Consider the following 13978-nt stretch of genomic DNA (forward strand, 5'->3'; position numbering starts at 1 on the left):
ATCGATCAGTCAGTCAATAGCAGACTGAGCACAAATGTTCCGTTGTTTGCAGCTGCTGAGATAACGATTGCCTCTATATTGCGTATTATAGCCAGTTTCCTATCACCGTGTTGACTGTCTCCTGTCTCCTGTCCTGTCCTGTCCTGTCCTGTCCTCTCCTCCCCTCTCCCCGTCTCCCTCTCCTCTCCTCTCCTTCACACCTGTACATATCGAATCCCCGGATTCAGCCGTCCAAACGTGTACAGGATCCTAGAGATGGCTTTTTGATGCCCTCCTGATGGAGAAGTAAGGGCGGGAGGGGAAGCGAGGAGGACGAGGAGCAGGCGGTAAAATGCCCAAGAGGAGGAGACGGCAGGGGAGGAGGGAAGGGGGACGGAGGGACTGGGAAAGGAGGGGTGAAGTAGCGACAAGGGTGTCAGGAGATGGGGGAACGAGGGGAGGCAGCGCGTTACCCTGAACCATGTCCCCTTCCTTTTGAGCCTTCAGCTCCGTCCTGAGAATTTCTGCCGTCAGGGGCGCAAGGAGGAGGAGGTAGCCTCCTACTCGCTCAGAGTCCCGAAGTTCTCGCGGAAGAAGTGAAGGTCAGGCCAGGTCCTCTTGGTGTCCTTGTTGATCTCGTCCTGCGCCATGCGGTAAGAGGTCAAGTGGAGCCTTCCTCCTCCTCCACCTCCTCCTCCTCCTCCTCCTCCTCCTCGACTTCCTCCCTCCCCTCGCCCCAACCACCAAACCACCTCCACCTCCACCTCCATTTGGTTCTCCTCGCAGTGCCAGCCCCCCCCTTTCCCTCCGGTTCCCTTCCTCCTTATCCTCCTGCTCCTCCTCCCAGCTCTCCCACTCCTCCAGTACCATGAGGTTCTTGCTAGCGAGTTGCGACTTCTTGACAGCATCGTCCTGGCGACCTGTCGCAGTGGGAGACTCGCAGTCTTGCCTGTCACCATGCAACCGTCAGCCCGTCCGCGTCTCTGCCAGCGATCGTGTCCGACCATTCTGAAGAGTCTTTCCCCACGGCCACAAGGTCCTGGCTGAACTGCAGGAGAGGGGTCAGATCACAACAGGAGAGAGGGAGGAGGGAGGAGGGAGGAGGGAGGAGTGAGGAGAAAACAGGGAGGAGGGAGGAGAAAACAGGGAGGAGGGAGGTAGGAGGAAAGAGGGAGGAGGGAGGATGGAGGATGGAGGAGGGAGGAGGAGGAGTTGGGAGGAGGAGGAGGAGGAGGGAGGGACCTCGGAGTAGAAATTGTGGAAGCTTGTCCGGCTCTGATGCAAGATCTTTGATATCACCATCGTCAGATAGACTTTCTCGAGGGGGGACGCGAAGTTGAAGAGATCTACCTCCATCCACTTCCCCTTGTCTGGAGGGAGGTATCCCAGAGTTATCTTCCAGTAGCGAGACCTTGACGTTGGTACCATCAGCAGTAGCAAGCGTGCAAAAGAATGATTGCAGCTGTCTTCTTTGAAGATGTCGTGATGATCATCATCCCCATCATCAATATTGTCGTCATAATCTTCATCACCATCAACATCATCATCACCACCTTCTTCTTCGTCTGCATCATCATCATCATCATCATCATCATCATCATCATCATCATCATCATCATCATCATCATCATCATCACCAGCATCATCATCATCATCATCATCATCATCATCATCATCATCATCATCACCAGCACCATCATCATCGCCAACAAGACAGTCCTGCTCCTCCTGCTTCTCCTCCCTACCTCAAATCCGTCTTGTCGTCTGGAACCCCAAAGAAACCTTCCAACCCAGTCACATATCTTCCCTTATGCCCGCTCGTCTCCTCTCCTACCTGCCCTCCTGAGCTGCACCACAGAGATCGGCTGCTGGCCGAGAGCTGAGAAGAAGGCTTCTGCAGCTCCGTTCCTGCCATCACTATCAGCGACGGTCACTTGCTGCCAGCCTCTCTCCCACCTCTCCTTGATATACACCTCTCGTTGCAGCCCCTTCACCCCAGCACCCGCCTGCTGACCCTGCACCATCTCCTGCATCGTCTCGTGGATGATCGCCTTTCCTGACGCGTAGCTCGTCTCCCACATGCTCCTGCGCGCTTGCCTGTCAGCCCCCGAGCTCGCTCTCAGCAGCAGCACCGGATTTCCTTCCGCACACCAAGGAGCGACATGTCATGGAATGTCGGCTTCCACGCCACCTCCAGCTCGTCCTGTCCTGCGCTTCTTGCAGCACTGCCTTGAGATGTTTGATCAGAAACATCTTCCCACCCTTCTTCTGCTCCTGCTGCCGAATTCTTTCTTCCCGCCTCGCCATCTCGACGACGGCTCTCCCCAACTGATTCCTTGGCAAACAGGTCTGACCTCCTCAAGTCCTCCAACCCAGCAGGAAGAGTTCCTGCTCCATACACCTTCACAGACTTCGGCTGCTCCGCTTCCGCTTCCCCGCCCTCTCCCCTCCCAGCATTCTCGTCTAGATCGGCTGCCTCGAGTTTGTTTCGTAGGTTCGTCACTAGGAATTCTCCAAACTGAGTCACGCGCTCTATCTGTACATGCCTGTCAAGTCGACATGGTGAGATAGAAGTGAAGCATACGCTCGACTCGATGTGGTGTATCACTCTCTTCGGATTCGCCTGACGGCGCTCAGGTTCTGCTGGCATGTATGAAGGTTCATGTTGAGCATTCATGGGGAGGTTACCGTGTTCATCCTCGTCCTCGTATGCTGCAACTGGAGCAGGAGACTGCAGCACGGGATCAATGATGCAAAATATGCCGCCATCATTACAAACCTGCTGCAGCCCACGGGACAACCGGTCGCGTAGAGAATTCAGCATGGGTTACTTGGAGTTCTCACCATGTTCGAAGTCATCTTAGAGATGCTGAAGGGAGTTTGGACGCGATCTCCCTGCCTTGACAGTCGATGGAAGATGTTTATCACATTCTTAGCATCGCGGCTGCTCTCCCTCCCCTCCTTCACCCCCCCCTCCCCCGCCTCTCTCTCTTTCCCGCCATTGTCGGGCAGTACAGTCTGGATACTAATAAATGTTGTTATTCGTTTTAAAATTTAGTTCATTGTGCTTTTTTTAGACTTTTGGTTTTTTTTATAACATTTTAAAAGTACATAGGGTACATTTTGTAAAACAAATTGTACTATTTGTAGTATAGCTATATTATTCTAATGTGTGCTCGCCATGCCGCTGAAAATCTTGGGAGAGTTGGGGAGGGAAGAGGAGAGGAGTAGAGGGAGGAGAGAGGAGAGAGGAGAGAGGAGAGAGGAGAGAGGATGAGCGGTAGGATGCAGATGATGATCTGGACGATGATAGAGCAGAGCAAGGGTTCGAGATGGCATTGAAAAGAGTGAACAAAGTTGAATGTAGTCAAGGGGGTTCAGAACAGGCGTTGGACGACAGCAGCAAAAGTTGACCCGTTTGCTTTGCAGGCATTCAAACAATGGCCTTGCACAATTTCACAAGACTGATCAACGTGTTTGCTCCCGTCATTCATCGATCGATCGTCCGAACGTATTCTGTTTGCCCTTCCGTTTGTTCCACCAATGACGATGTTCCTCAGGCTAGCAAATAGTCCGCTATTCCAGAAGATCGCATGGGATGGCACACAGATGGTGAAGGGTGCGGCTACCAAGAGCGCAGAGGAGCTCAAGAAGTCGGCGCTCTATCGCACTGCAGCGTACAGGATGATGGAACACACCACAAAGGTGAGCGGCTAACATAATACTTGTTCCATTCGAGGGTGACGTAGTTCGTAGCTCAAGCACACAGAGGCGTATCAGCAGATTCAATCAAGTCACGGCTTCCAAAGTTTCCAGAACTTCATGCAGAACTTCATCCAGGAGCTCAGGAGAAACCGGATCCTCTAGAGATGACTGCGCCTTCAACTGTCTTCCCTTGTACATAAAGCCGAATGAAAGAATATCACTGAAGAGCATGTTCACTTCCTCGCGTCTCAAGCCACGCTTGCAGATACGGCATTAACACTTGTTGCGCGTATGAAAGGCCCTGAAGACCTTGTCTCAGAGCAGAGCAATCAACAGTCTCCTTCCACTCTCTCACCTCCAATGCACTCTCGTCTACTCCTTCCTCGGTATCCAGCAGCCCCAGCCTGCAGAGCAACGAGTGAGAGGATGGTGAGGGGAGCAACGTTGATCTCACAGTCTGACAAGAGCCGTGAAGCAAGTATGCCACACCAACTCATCCCCTTCGTTCTGAGCTCGGACAGGTTAGTGAGAACACAGTCGGATCGAAGCACGATTGTACGTTCTTCAGGCATTCGAGGAGGGCGCTATTTACATCGTCCCATCGCTTCTTGTCCTGGACCAGAACTCTAGAAGCGGACGGGAACGCAACAGACTGCGAGCATGGTGGGAGGTTGAACAACAACAAGCAACTCTACCTCCAGGGTCTTGACCGCTCGAAAGAGAACTAAGGACTCTAACGTAGCGTGTCTTGCAGTCCCCATCTTCATCCCCTCGGGTCAAACACACGTCGTCTTGCCCCATCCTAAAACTTCACCTGGGAAAGCACTTCGAGGGCAGGAACGGCGATATAGTCCAGTTCACGGGCTGTCTCATCGCTGGTCCAGAGCAGTCAGGGGATACGATCGCGGCGGGAGTGCACGACCTCAACAACGACTCTACATGCGCATGTCGAACGCTCCCCTGTTTGCATTTCTGGTTCCTGACAATCTGCACGACCAGAGTGAACAGTTAGCCGGCTGCACGTGCGAGTAGCAATTCCCCCCCCCCCGCCCAACCTGTAGCATGCAGTCGATGACTCGGCTGTCTCCTTCAACTGCCAGGGACTGTTCGCAGACACGGTGACGAGGCAGACATCGCGATAATGCTCCCTCTGTCAAACCTGGAGGGATCGCACGCACTCCAGCTTCACTTCCAACGAGTTGTCCTTCATGGCCGACAGGAGCGCGTCTATCACCTGCCGTCGACGCCGTCAACCCATGGCAGCGAGCAAGGAAAGAACTGACGTCCTTGTCCCCCTTCTCAGCGACGAACGCGAGGATCGATGCGGCGGAAGCTCTTCAGTGCTTCGAGTCAGTTCACAATCCAGCACGGGGTCTGCTCGCATGGGGGCGAGTCACCTCGCAATCTCGTCCTCATCGTTAAGCCCCACCTGCCCGGTATCTGTCAGAGGTTTCACCGCGCAGGTCCCACACACGTCGATGGATGACGTCAGCATCTTGATCACTCTTGAATCTCCCTTGGGTGCGAGGTCTCCGATGATTCTGATCGCCCTCCTACGAGTGTGCTTGTCCTCGTCGAAGAGCATCTCCGATACTCCCGACAGAACCTGCGACGCCCGTCAGCCAGCAACCAGCCACCCAACAGGAGAGCTCGGGGGTATCAGCAACCCCCCTTACCGCTTCCTCGCTGTCCGAAGACCCCAGTCGCATCCCTCGACTTCCCGCCACCATGGTCAACCGCCCGCACACAAGGAGGCGCTCGCACGTGCACCTGCAGAGACTTGTCTCGATGTCGTCCAAGGCATTTCTCTTCGCTATCGTCTCTGTTTGTTTCAGGTTTTCCACCTGTCTTGACACGTGAGCATTTCTCAGCTCAGCCCCCATCACATTCACCAGCGCGTTCATAATGGCACAATCCCCACTCCCTGAACCGTCTCCGATGCCTGCTAACATCAACGAGTATCTACAAAACATCGTCACAATGACCCGAAATCTTCCTTCCTTTCTCCTCCTCCTCCTCCTCCTCCTCCTCCTCCTCCTCCCCTCCTCACTTCATCCATTGCTGGGTCCTCATGGCAGCTCTTCGTCGTTGAAGGTCTTCCTGCTCATGGTGTCCATGAGCTGCTTCCTGAAACGGCTCCCCCTCCGCGATTGCAGCGAACGTCGCGTTGCCATCCTCCCGCGCATTGATGCTTGCTTTCCTCTCCCTGCGGTGGTCTGGTCGTCCAAGACCCTGCTCGGGCGATCTCGTGGCGGTTTCGGACATCGTTCAGCTCTAGGAGGCGCGAGGCATGACCTGCTCCCTGCATGAAAGGAGTGAGTGATGCTGTAGGTGTCTAGGAAATGATGGCTGCCGGCATCGAAGAGTCTGTTAAGCCCTTGATTCAAGAAGTTCTCTTCCTCTCATGCCGAGTGTGAAGTGGGCCTTAAAACAAACCTCTCTCTATCCAAAACTCATTTGGTCCTTTTAAAACTTTGGCGCCCTCTGTCCTGTCCATTGCCCACTTTTCCCTGTTAATTGTCAACCCAATCATCTTTCCACGTCTAGATGTCATATCCTGTTTTTTTGCACGCACACATTCTACACCAACCATTTCTTTTCATACTGAACGATGTTCTGCTCCTTCTCGAGCTATTTTCATTCGCGCCTCTCTTGTGTTTCTCTCAGACTCTGTTATTTTTCCTCGTCTTCCTCGTCCTCCTCGTCCTCCTTGTCTTCCTCGTCCTCCTTGTCTTCCTCGTCCTCGTCCTCGTCCTCGTCCTCGTCCTCCTCGTCCCCCTCGTCCTCTTCCTCCACCGTTCACATGTCAGGCATGTGACGTCCGCCGATGCCCGATCCCAACCCCGAAAGTCTTTCTGGGGTATTCGACAGAAACGCGCAGATTGTTTCGTTTCACAGACCTAAAACCTGAAGTATTTTAAAGGATACTCTTCTATGCCTTCACGGGTCCAAACAGGGCAATGTCATGTAAAGGGGGTGGGTACTATTTGGTACCAATTAATAATTATTAATTGGAAAGGCCAGATTGATTGGCGGGAAAATAGTACCAAGTATAGCAGTTTGTACGGGGGCGTACTACGGTACTTCAGCAATAATTGTTTGTAAAATGGAATGTAACTTAAATTAGTACCGAAATAGATATTTTTATAATGTTAACAATAATTTAGTAGGCGTTACTATCCATATAATTTGTACTATCTATCTAATTGTCCTACATCCATATATTTCTGCGCGTTTATGTCGAATTCCCCAAGTCTTTCTAGAGAAACTTTGAAACTTTACCCCGTGAAACTTTCAGCCCCCAACTTTGGGTTAAACTTTTTATGAAAAAGATTCGTCTCACTCATGAGTTCTCGGCACTAGCCGCATCTACGATGGCCGCGCTATGAGGGAGGTAGGGAGGAGACGAGGACTCGTCCTCCTCATCTTCATCCTGATGAACTTCAAGGCAAGGTAAGTGCCACTTGGATCTGATCTCCTCCCCTCCTCCTCTCCTCCCGTCCACTCCTCCCGTTCTTCTCTCTCTCTCCCCCACACTCAGTCCCCTTTCTGCTGAATCTCATCACGCACTTGAGCAGCGTTGGCTTGCAAGGGAGCGGATCGGGGCAGAGGTGCCTTGGGCTGAGGGGAGGCGCGAAGTTTGTGCCGAGCTGTTCAGTTCGCCCTCGAACCCGCAAGACGAAGACGACGACTATGCTGAAACAACGAGAGAAACATGAGCACAAGGCTTCGAGGAAGCGTTTGCACGAGATTGACAAGATGGCTCCTCCAATAGATCCTGATGACGATGAGCAAGAAAACCAGATCGGAAAACCCGCCAAGAAACTTCTCAAGTAACATCCAACACACGAAGCTTCCTCTCACCTTCCCTCCCAGGCAAAGGAAGAAATGGAGCCTCTCGGACAGGGGGGGAAGGATCTCGTGAGTGGTCAGTGGACGGTGGAGGAAGAGACTTACGGGTGGGAACAGTTTGAGACAAGCTCGATCGATGAAGGGGCTCCGCTTCCTGAAGACCATCAACAAGGTCTTTTGCCATGTTGTTATGTCTGGTCTAACCAACTGATCCAGACCAGTCAAGCACGCAAAAAGTGGCTGGAGGGGGCAAGAAAGCCAAGAGAGGCACGAGTGATCCCGGGGGAGGGAGGAGAGGAGAGGAGCGGCGATGGAGCTGCCCAAGAGAGCTCTGTTGAAGGTGCTCCAAGGAAGGATAGGTCGAGAATGGTGGACCCTGCACCTGCAGCAGGTAGCTGTCGTCCGGTAGGGAGGAAGGAAACTTCGGGGAAGAATGACGCAAAGAATGGTTTGAAAGAGAGTCTCAAGGTCAAGACAGGCAAGAAGTCCAAGTCAGAAGACATGTACAGCGATCTTACCTTCTTCTCATCACCTTTCTGGAACGGTCCTCGGTCAGGGTTTGCGTACAAGAAGGGACCCAAAGGACTTGGTTACTACAGAGATGCCTGGCTGATGAGGAAGAAAAAGCTGCAAGAGAAGAGAAACATAAGGGCGAAGGAAGGAGCGAAGAAGTAGAAGCGGACGCAACACTTGTCTTCAAGAATGACGCGCTCCTGGGTTGAGATACCAGAGAATTCTGACTTGACACTCAACAATCTGCCATATGGAGTCTTTCATTGAGCTCTAGGGCACCAAGGTGTGGGGTTGTCATGGAAGATATAGTCGTGGACTTGTCAGTTGTCACTTGCCTGCTAGGGGGTATTGGAAGTTTGGATCCCTCGTGACTGTGGGAATTGTCAGAAATCTGATCGATCTGGGATAGCTGCGGCGATTGCAAGTCATCCTCGAAAACCATGTAAATATGTACAAGTACGCACATGAAAGTCCTCGTTGCCGTGAGTTCCAAACGTTTTGTAAGATGGGGGTTGTAGTGGATCGGAGGGAACAGAAATCAATTTTATCTACTTTACATGGGCCCATTGAACTTGCAAGCTACTTGATCGAGACGTTTGCAAAGTTCGTTCTCCTTCTCCTCGTGTTGTCCACCATCACCTTGCGGCTCAACCTGTCCGTCTCAAGACCTATGGGATGCTGGTCAGAGGACGACATGACAAGTGTGCTTGTGAGGGTTTCGAGGAGGAGGAGGTGGAGGAGGAGGAGGAGTGAGACAAGTAGAAGAGTAGACAGAGGAAGAGGAGGAGCAGGTGGAGGAGGCTGTGGTAGTGGTGGAGGAAGGAGGCGGATGGGAAGGAGTAGGAGGAAAGATCATGGCAGAGGGGATAACAATGATGGAGAGAGAGGAGCTACGAAGAAGAAGCAGGATAGAGGCAAGGGACGAGGCAGTGAAGCCAGAAAGAGAGGGGAGGAGAGGAGGAGGAGAGGAGGAGAGGAGAGGAAGATCAACACACCATTAAGTGCGTTCATCAGTTGTTGGGTCCGGGGAGAGGGTCTATCACGTCATCAGCATGGCAGGGAAGAGCCGGGCCCTCGCTCATTACCTGGCCCCCTCCGAGGGCAGTCGCATCAGCTGCGAGGAGGTTGCGGCAGCCTTGGCAGAACCGCCGTCCTGTGCTGAGCCTCTGGGACGATCGAAAGTCTTGTCGTAGTTGGGAGGTAGGGGCTGAACCTGAGCCAGGGGGGTGAGGGAGGGAGGAGTGAGTGAGTGAGTGAGTGAGTGAGGGAGGGCGAGGGAGAAAGATGGGAAGCACGACCAAGGGGATGGGAGACAGGAAGGAGAAGAAGGAAGGATAGGAGATGGCGATGGAAGAGATGTACAAAGAGAGGGAGAGGCGGGAGGGCGACGCAGCACGGGGCAGGGAAGGGCGAGGGAGGAAGCTGAAACAAGGGCAGGAGCGTGATCGCGATCTTCGTCAGTGACTCACCGGCAGACCGGAGAATCGTCGATACTTCTCGTTCTTGTTGGGAGGTTCTATGAGGGCTGAAGTCTCGAACTTCATCAAGGAGGAGGAGGAGGACTTGAGTTGCTGCTCCTGTTCGCTCGCTTCCTCTGCTTTCTTCATCGTTCTTGAGTTCAGCTGCCTTGCCTTGTCTGCCTGTAGCGCGAGGAGGCTGCCCGGGAGGACCTGCTTCCTGGGCGTGAACTCAGAGTCTGCGGAAGAGGCGGCGGAGTCGGCGAGGGGAGGTTTGCTGCTGGTGCTGCTGCTGGTGCTGACAAGATTCAAACTCCGCTGTGAGATGGTCTTGATCCTCGGGCTCTGATTGGGAAAGGCGACGCGGGGGATCAGATTCCTTGCGGTCTGACTCCCTCCTCCTCCTCCTCCTCCTCCTCCTCCTGCGCTGATTTCGGATGACACGATGCTGTCCTCTCTTGAACGGCTTGGACGGGCTGTTGATGGCCTCCTCGGCTGATGAGTCTTCTCCTCCTGCGCTTGGATCCTCTCGTAGCTGATGCGCGAGGCCCAGCCTGTTGGAATGCTTGAGTCAGGGAAGGAGGAAGGGGAAGGGGATTGCAACATTCTCTGATGATGGTGGTGGTGGTGGTGGTGGTGGTGGTGGTGGTGATGATGATGATGATGATGATTATATGATGATGATGATGATGATGATGATTATATGATGATGATGATGATGATGATATTGCTGTTGACGATGTTGATCAAGATTCAATGAGATGCTGGCAGTGAGGGAGAACACAACCTGGAAGCGGCCTGTTCCAGATGCTCTCCTTGTTCAAGATGCTCCCTAGGTCCTCCTTATGCACATCCAGCCAGTAGTTCACTCTCGCCTCCTTGCTGGGAGGGGGCCACCACTCTCCCCTGTGGTTCAGGACGCGATTGAGCACGAGCTTCGAGCCGAACTCGCATAGAGACCCGTCAGGGTTCTTGAGGAAGAGCTCTTCGTCCACTGTGCTCTGCAGGTGCCGCTGGCTGATGTGCTGCTGCATCCCAAGCTTCAGGTTGCTCCACCACGAGGTCAGACGGATCGCCGCAAAGTGTTTCATCCTCCTCTGCTCAGCGTTCAGCTCGGCCAGGTGCTCCTCGCTGGCCTTGATCAGGCTGACCCTCAGCTGGCAGGAGGGGACAACCTGTTCCTGCTCTACCCCTCCCTTCACCTCCAGCTCCGACCACTCCTTCTTGATGTTTTTCAGCTCCTTCCAGTTGGACGGGGAGTCCAGCGCTATCACCCCCCTCTGCTCCCTTCCCAGGGTGAGCATGCAGATGGGTATCATGACGACCCCTATGGGCTCGGAGGTCCCCCCCTGCCCACCAGCATCCCCCCCTTCCGTCTTGTAGACGACGATGGACAGGAGACGATTCTCCAGGAGGATAGGGATCTTGAAGTTGTCATCCCACCCCAGCCTTTCTCCTGAGCACCTGCTGGACTCTTCCTCGGGCGTCTGCTTCCTGTCCAGGAAGAAGCCGAGGTGGTAGGAGGCGGGCTCCTGTTGGGAGGATGGGAGGGCGTAGGGATCGTCGATGACTGGGATGTTCAGGGAGGTCACCTCGAGTACCATAGTCCTCCTCTCCAGCACAGGAGACGGCAGGTCAAACTGTGTGCCCCACTCCGGGATGTCCAGCACGGCGGCGGATTTCATCAGCTCGTTGTTCAACTTTGCGGGCTGCCAGGGAGGAGACTCCGACGCCAGCAGCCGCCCCAGCAGCTCCCCCATCGGGGAGTAGAGGCTGAGAGAGGAGGATGCGAAGCCGACGAGGAGGAGGCAGCCCTTCCGCCCCAGCTCTGTTCGTGTCCTTGCTGTGCTCGATGCAGGTGATGCTGGTGACCGCGGAGCTGTCCCCCTGCCACCTGCTGATCAGCTTCTCGTCCGTGGCCTCGAGGTCGAGCTTCTTGGAGGCGCGTTTGAACATCAGGGAGGTGTTGAAGAGCCTGGAGGAGGAGGAGGAGGAAACGATACTGGCTGTCCTCTTGAAGCTGAACTTCCTCGCCCTGAACGATTCGACCTTGCTCTTGACTGCATTCCTCAGCAGCGTCTTCACGTTGAACACGTAGATGTTACCCAGTGCGTCTCCCACTGCCAGCAGGGAGTCCGACGAGTCCCCGGCCATGGCGCTGATCAAGTTTTCCCTCCTTTCGTCAAAGAACACCACGATCTCTGCCAGCTCCTTGGCGTCCGCCGAGCTGCAGATCCGAACTGTCCCGTCGACGCCCGCTGTAGCGTACAGGAAGCCCTTGGGGTAGGAGGCGCGGAGGGAGATGGGAACTCGGAAGAAGAGCATAGTCTCGATGGAGGTCTGACCTGTCACAGTGAGGAAGAAGGGCTTCGGAGGAGCCGACGTAATCATCCTCCCAGACGCCAGGTTCCAAACTTCGATCGACCCGTCGGAGGCGCCGCAGCAGAGAATGTGGTTGTTTGCGGACATGCGGTAGATGTCCGGCAAGCTGCCCGAAGTCCGGGTGAGCTGAAGGCGAGCAGGTCAGCGGCGGAGACGAAGCAGGTGGAGGTGGAGGTGGAGATGGCAGTTGAGGAGAGTGAGGACGAGAAAGATAAGCAGGGGAAGGGGGAAGAGAAGGAGAGGAAGACCAAAACGTTTGAAGACGCAGATCGGGGAGGGGGAGAGAAGACAAGAGGATTGTGGATTGAAGGAGGAGGAGGAGGAGGAGGAGGAGGAGGAGGAAGGAAGGAAGGAAGGAAAACGGTTCTCCCGTGTCCCCCGCTGACAACATGTCTCCTCTCCCTCACCTTCTTGAGGTACCTCACAAAGAACTCGCTCTTTGGCGCGCGGTTGGGGAACAACCAGACCACCCCTGACTCCTCCGCAGCAGCCACCACCCCTTCCGCCTCCTCCTGCTCCGTGGTGCTCTTGCTCGACTTGGTGCTCTGCTTTGCTATGGCGAGAGAGTTGATGTCCGTCCATGCATCGCTCACCTACCAGGTAAGTCAGCAGCAGCAGCAGCAGCAGCAGCAGCAGCAGCCGCCCCTCCTCCTCTTGAACTTGTTCCTCTCCTCTTGCTCATCCCATCTCCTCCTCTATCTCCTCCTTCTCTACCTCTTTCTCCTCCTCCAACAACCTACCATAACAACCATCCTGTCTTTCGTCAGCTTCCCCCCACCTCTTTCCATCCCGCTCCTCCTTCCTGCGCGCCTGCCTTACCAGCTTCTGTAAGAGGGTGCCAGAGGAGAAGTTGTATACGAAAATCCCTCCTCCGTTCCACCCGAGGATCAGCCTACACTGCGCAAGGTCCAAGGAGGCCGCAGTGACGCGTTTGTACGCGGAGGAGGAGGAGGAGGAGGAAGGGGTCGTTTCCTTGACCTTCACGCTCGACCCGTCCCCTCCTTCCTCTTGCTTGTTGTGCTGCATGAGGTTCCTGCTCGAGAGCGTGGAGGGTGCCTTGTCGGACGACGCCCTCCTGGTTGCCTTCCCGCCCTGCTCCCTTCCTGCCTCCCTTCCCCTCCTCTCTTCAGCCCCCCCCTCCGGCTGCCTCCTCCTCCTCTCCTCTCCCGTGCTCTTGGAGTTCGTCTCCTCCTCTGCCCCCGTGCTCGTCCTCGCACGGAACCACGTGATCTGCTTGCCGCTGCTGACGTCCCACGAGCAGACCAGCCCGCTGCTGTCGATGCTGAGAATCTGAGAGAAAGTCTGCGAGAAAAGAGTGGCGAGGATAGGATTCTTGTGCTCCTGCCCTGCAAGAGTGATTTCTTTCTTTGCGCTGTGCAACAAAAGGGCTATGTCAGTGGTCAGCACTTGTTCCTTCCTCCTCTCCTCACATTCTCTCATGCTCGTCTAGCTCCTCCTGCTCCCTCTCTCATGCTCGTCTAGCTCCTCCTGCTCCTCTCCGCCTTCCCTTTCTATCTCTCCTCTCCTCGTCAAACTCATCTTTCTTCTCACTTCTTGGATTCATCTTCATCTGCATTATTGACATACGAAAGATCTCAATACTCATTCACTTGCCCCCTTTTCTCCTCTCCTTCATGTCCCTCCTCCCTCCTCCCTCCTCCCCTCTTCTCCTTACCTCTGCTCCAGGAACTTAAGCTTCCACACAAACAAGCTCTTTCCTCCAAGTATCACATAGTCGTTCCTCCCTGCCCTCCCCCTCGCCGCCACCATGCGGGTCACCCTGACTCTGTTGGAGAGCATAGGATCGAGGAGGCAGGGGATGGAGCCGAGGAGCTGGTTGCCGCTCGTGCTCCACCACTTGATGACCGAGTGGGCGTCGAGGGAGAGGAGGATCTCTCGGTTACGGAGGAAGAGGAGGGAAATGACGGAGGAGAGATGTCCTCTCAAGTTCCCCACGTTCTTGCCCGACCATGGCTCCCAGGTCTTGATGATCCTGCAAGAGGTTTGACAAGGTGACATGGGAAGGAGGGAGGGAGGGAGGGAGGGAGGGGAGGGAGGGAGGGAGGGAGGGAGGGAGGGAGGGAGGGAGG

The 13978-nt window shown here is 54.7% G+C and overlaps 6 protein-coding genes across 6 annotated transcripts in view; 2 read left to right on the top strand and 4 right to left on the bottom strand.

The window, feature by feature from the left end:
* The window catches only part of GUITHDRAFT_112815 (hypothetical protein), a gene marked incomplete at both ends in the record, with an annotated part of 2305 nt that extends 898 nt beyond the window's left edge, over positions 1 to 1407 (bottom strand). The window contains 5 exons of the mRNA XM_005828005.1: positions 453 to 493; positions 544 to 620; positions 847 to 928; positions 984 to 1027; positions 1279 to 1407. Of these exons, the coding sequence (XP_005828062.1) occupies positions 453 to 493; positions 544 to 620; positions 847 to 928; positions 984 to 1027; positions 1279 to 1407 (373 nt within the window). The remainder of the gene's footprint in view (positions 1 to 452; positions 494 to 543; positions 621 to 846; positions 929 to 983; positions 1028 to 1278) is intronic.
* A 313-nt stretch (positions 1408 to 1720) lies between these two features.
* On the bottom strand, positions 1721 to 2803 carry GUITHDRAFT_112816 (hypothetical protein; the record flags this gene model as incomplete). Its single annotated transcript, XM_005828006.1, has 7 exons — positions 1721 to 1761; positions 1814 to 1887; positions 1936 to 2064; positions 2112 to 2515; positions 2564 to 2619; positions 2668 to 2710; positions 2759 to 2803. 7 exons carry the CDS (start codon positions 2801 to 2803, stop codon positions 1721 to 1723), a joined length of 792 nt encoding a protein of 263 aa, XP_005828063.1.
* Positions 2804 to 3149: 346 nt separating this feature from the next.
* On the top strand, positions 3150 to 3899 carry GUITHDRAFT_153915 (hypothetical protein). The gene is made up of 3 exons (XM_005828007.1): positions 3150 to 3490; positions 3540 to 3684; positions 3736 to 3899. Exons 1-3 carry the CDS (start codon positions 3420 to 3422, stop codon positions 3844 to 3846), a joined length of 327 nt encoding a protein of 108 aa, XP_005828064.1. The 5' UTR covers positions 3150 to 3419; the 3' UTR covers positions 3847 to 3899.
* A 2-nt stretch (positions 3900 to 3901) lies between these two features.
* On the bottom strand, positions 3902 to 5949 carry GUITHDRAFT_164468 (hypothetical protein; the record flags this gene model as incomplete). Its single annotated transcript, XM_005828008.1, has 13 exons — positions 3902 to 3985; positions 4040 to 4088; positions 4139 to 4191; positions 4244 to 4336; positions 4380 to 4445; positions 4499 to 4559; positions 4624 to 4671; positions 4740 to 4777; positions 4844 to 4918; positions 4968 to 5019; positions 5082 to 5290; positions 5361 to 5646; positions 5735 to 5949. 13 exons carry the CDS (start codon positions 5947 to 5949, stop codon positions 3902 to 3904), a joined length of 1329 nt encoding a protein of 442 aa, XP_005828065.1.
* Positions 5950 to 7572: 1623 nt separating this feature from the next.
* On the top strand, positions 7573 to 8211 carry GUITHDRAFT_142246 (hypothetical protein; the record flags this gene model as incomplete). The annotated part of the gene is made up of 1 exon (XM_005828009.1): positions 7573 to 8211. The coding sequence occupies one exon, from the start codon at positions 7573 to 7575 to the stop codon at positions 8209 to 8211; it is 639 nt and encodes a 212-aa protein (XP_005828066.1).
* A 919-nt stretch (positions 8212 to 9130) lies between these two features.
* Positions 9131 to 13978, bottom strand: part of GUITHDRAFT_142247 (hypothetical protein) — a gene marked incomplete at both ends in the record, with an annotated part of 8958 nt that continues 4110 nt past the window's right edge. The window contains 7 exons of the mRNA XM_005828010.1: positions 9131 to 9262; positions 9519 to 10060; positions 10294 to 11279; positions 11401 to 12014; positions 12296 to 12481; positions 12708 to 13260; positions 13564 to 13881. Of these exons, the coding sequence (XP_005828067.1) occupies positions 9131 to 9262; positions 9519 to 10060; positions 10294 to 11279; positions 11401 to 12014; positions 12296 to 12481; positions 12708 to 13260; positions 13564 to 13881 (3331 nt within the window). The remainder of the gene's footprint in view (positions 9263 to 9518; positions 10061 to 10293; positions 11280 to 11400; positions 12015 to 12295; positions 12482 to 12707; positions 13261 to 13563; positions 13882 to 13978) is intronic.

Source organism: Guillardia theta (genome assembly GCF_000315625.1).
Source record: "Guillardia theta CCMP2712 unplaced genomic scaffold GUITHscaffold_62, whole genome shotgun sequence".
NCBI classification, from domain to species: domain Eukaryota; class Cryptophyceae; order Pyrenomonadales; family Geminigeraceae; genus Guillardia; species Guillardia theta.

What these genes read in the sequence shown, in the direction of transcription:
- GUITHDRAFT_153915 (XM_005828007.1), top strand. Translation starts at nt 3,420, where the DNA reads ATGGCCTTGCACAATTTCACAAGACTGATCAACGTGTTTGCTCCCGTC. An exon ending in CATCGATCGATCGTCCGAAC is followed by an intron (nt 3,491 to 3,539) that starts GTATTCTGTTTG and finishes GATGTTCCTCAG; the next exon opens with GCTAGCAAATAGTCCGCTAT. An exon ending in TGATGGAACACACCACAAAG is followed by an intron (nt 3,685 to 3,735) that starts GTGAGCGGCTAA and finishes CGTAGTTCGTAG; the next exon opens with CTCAAGCACACAGAGGCGTA.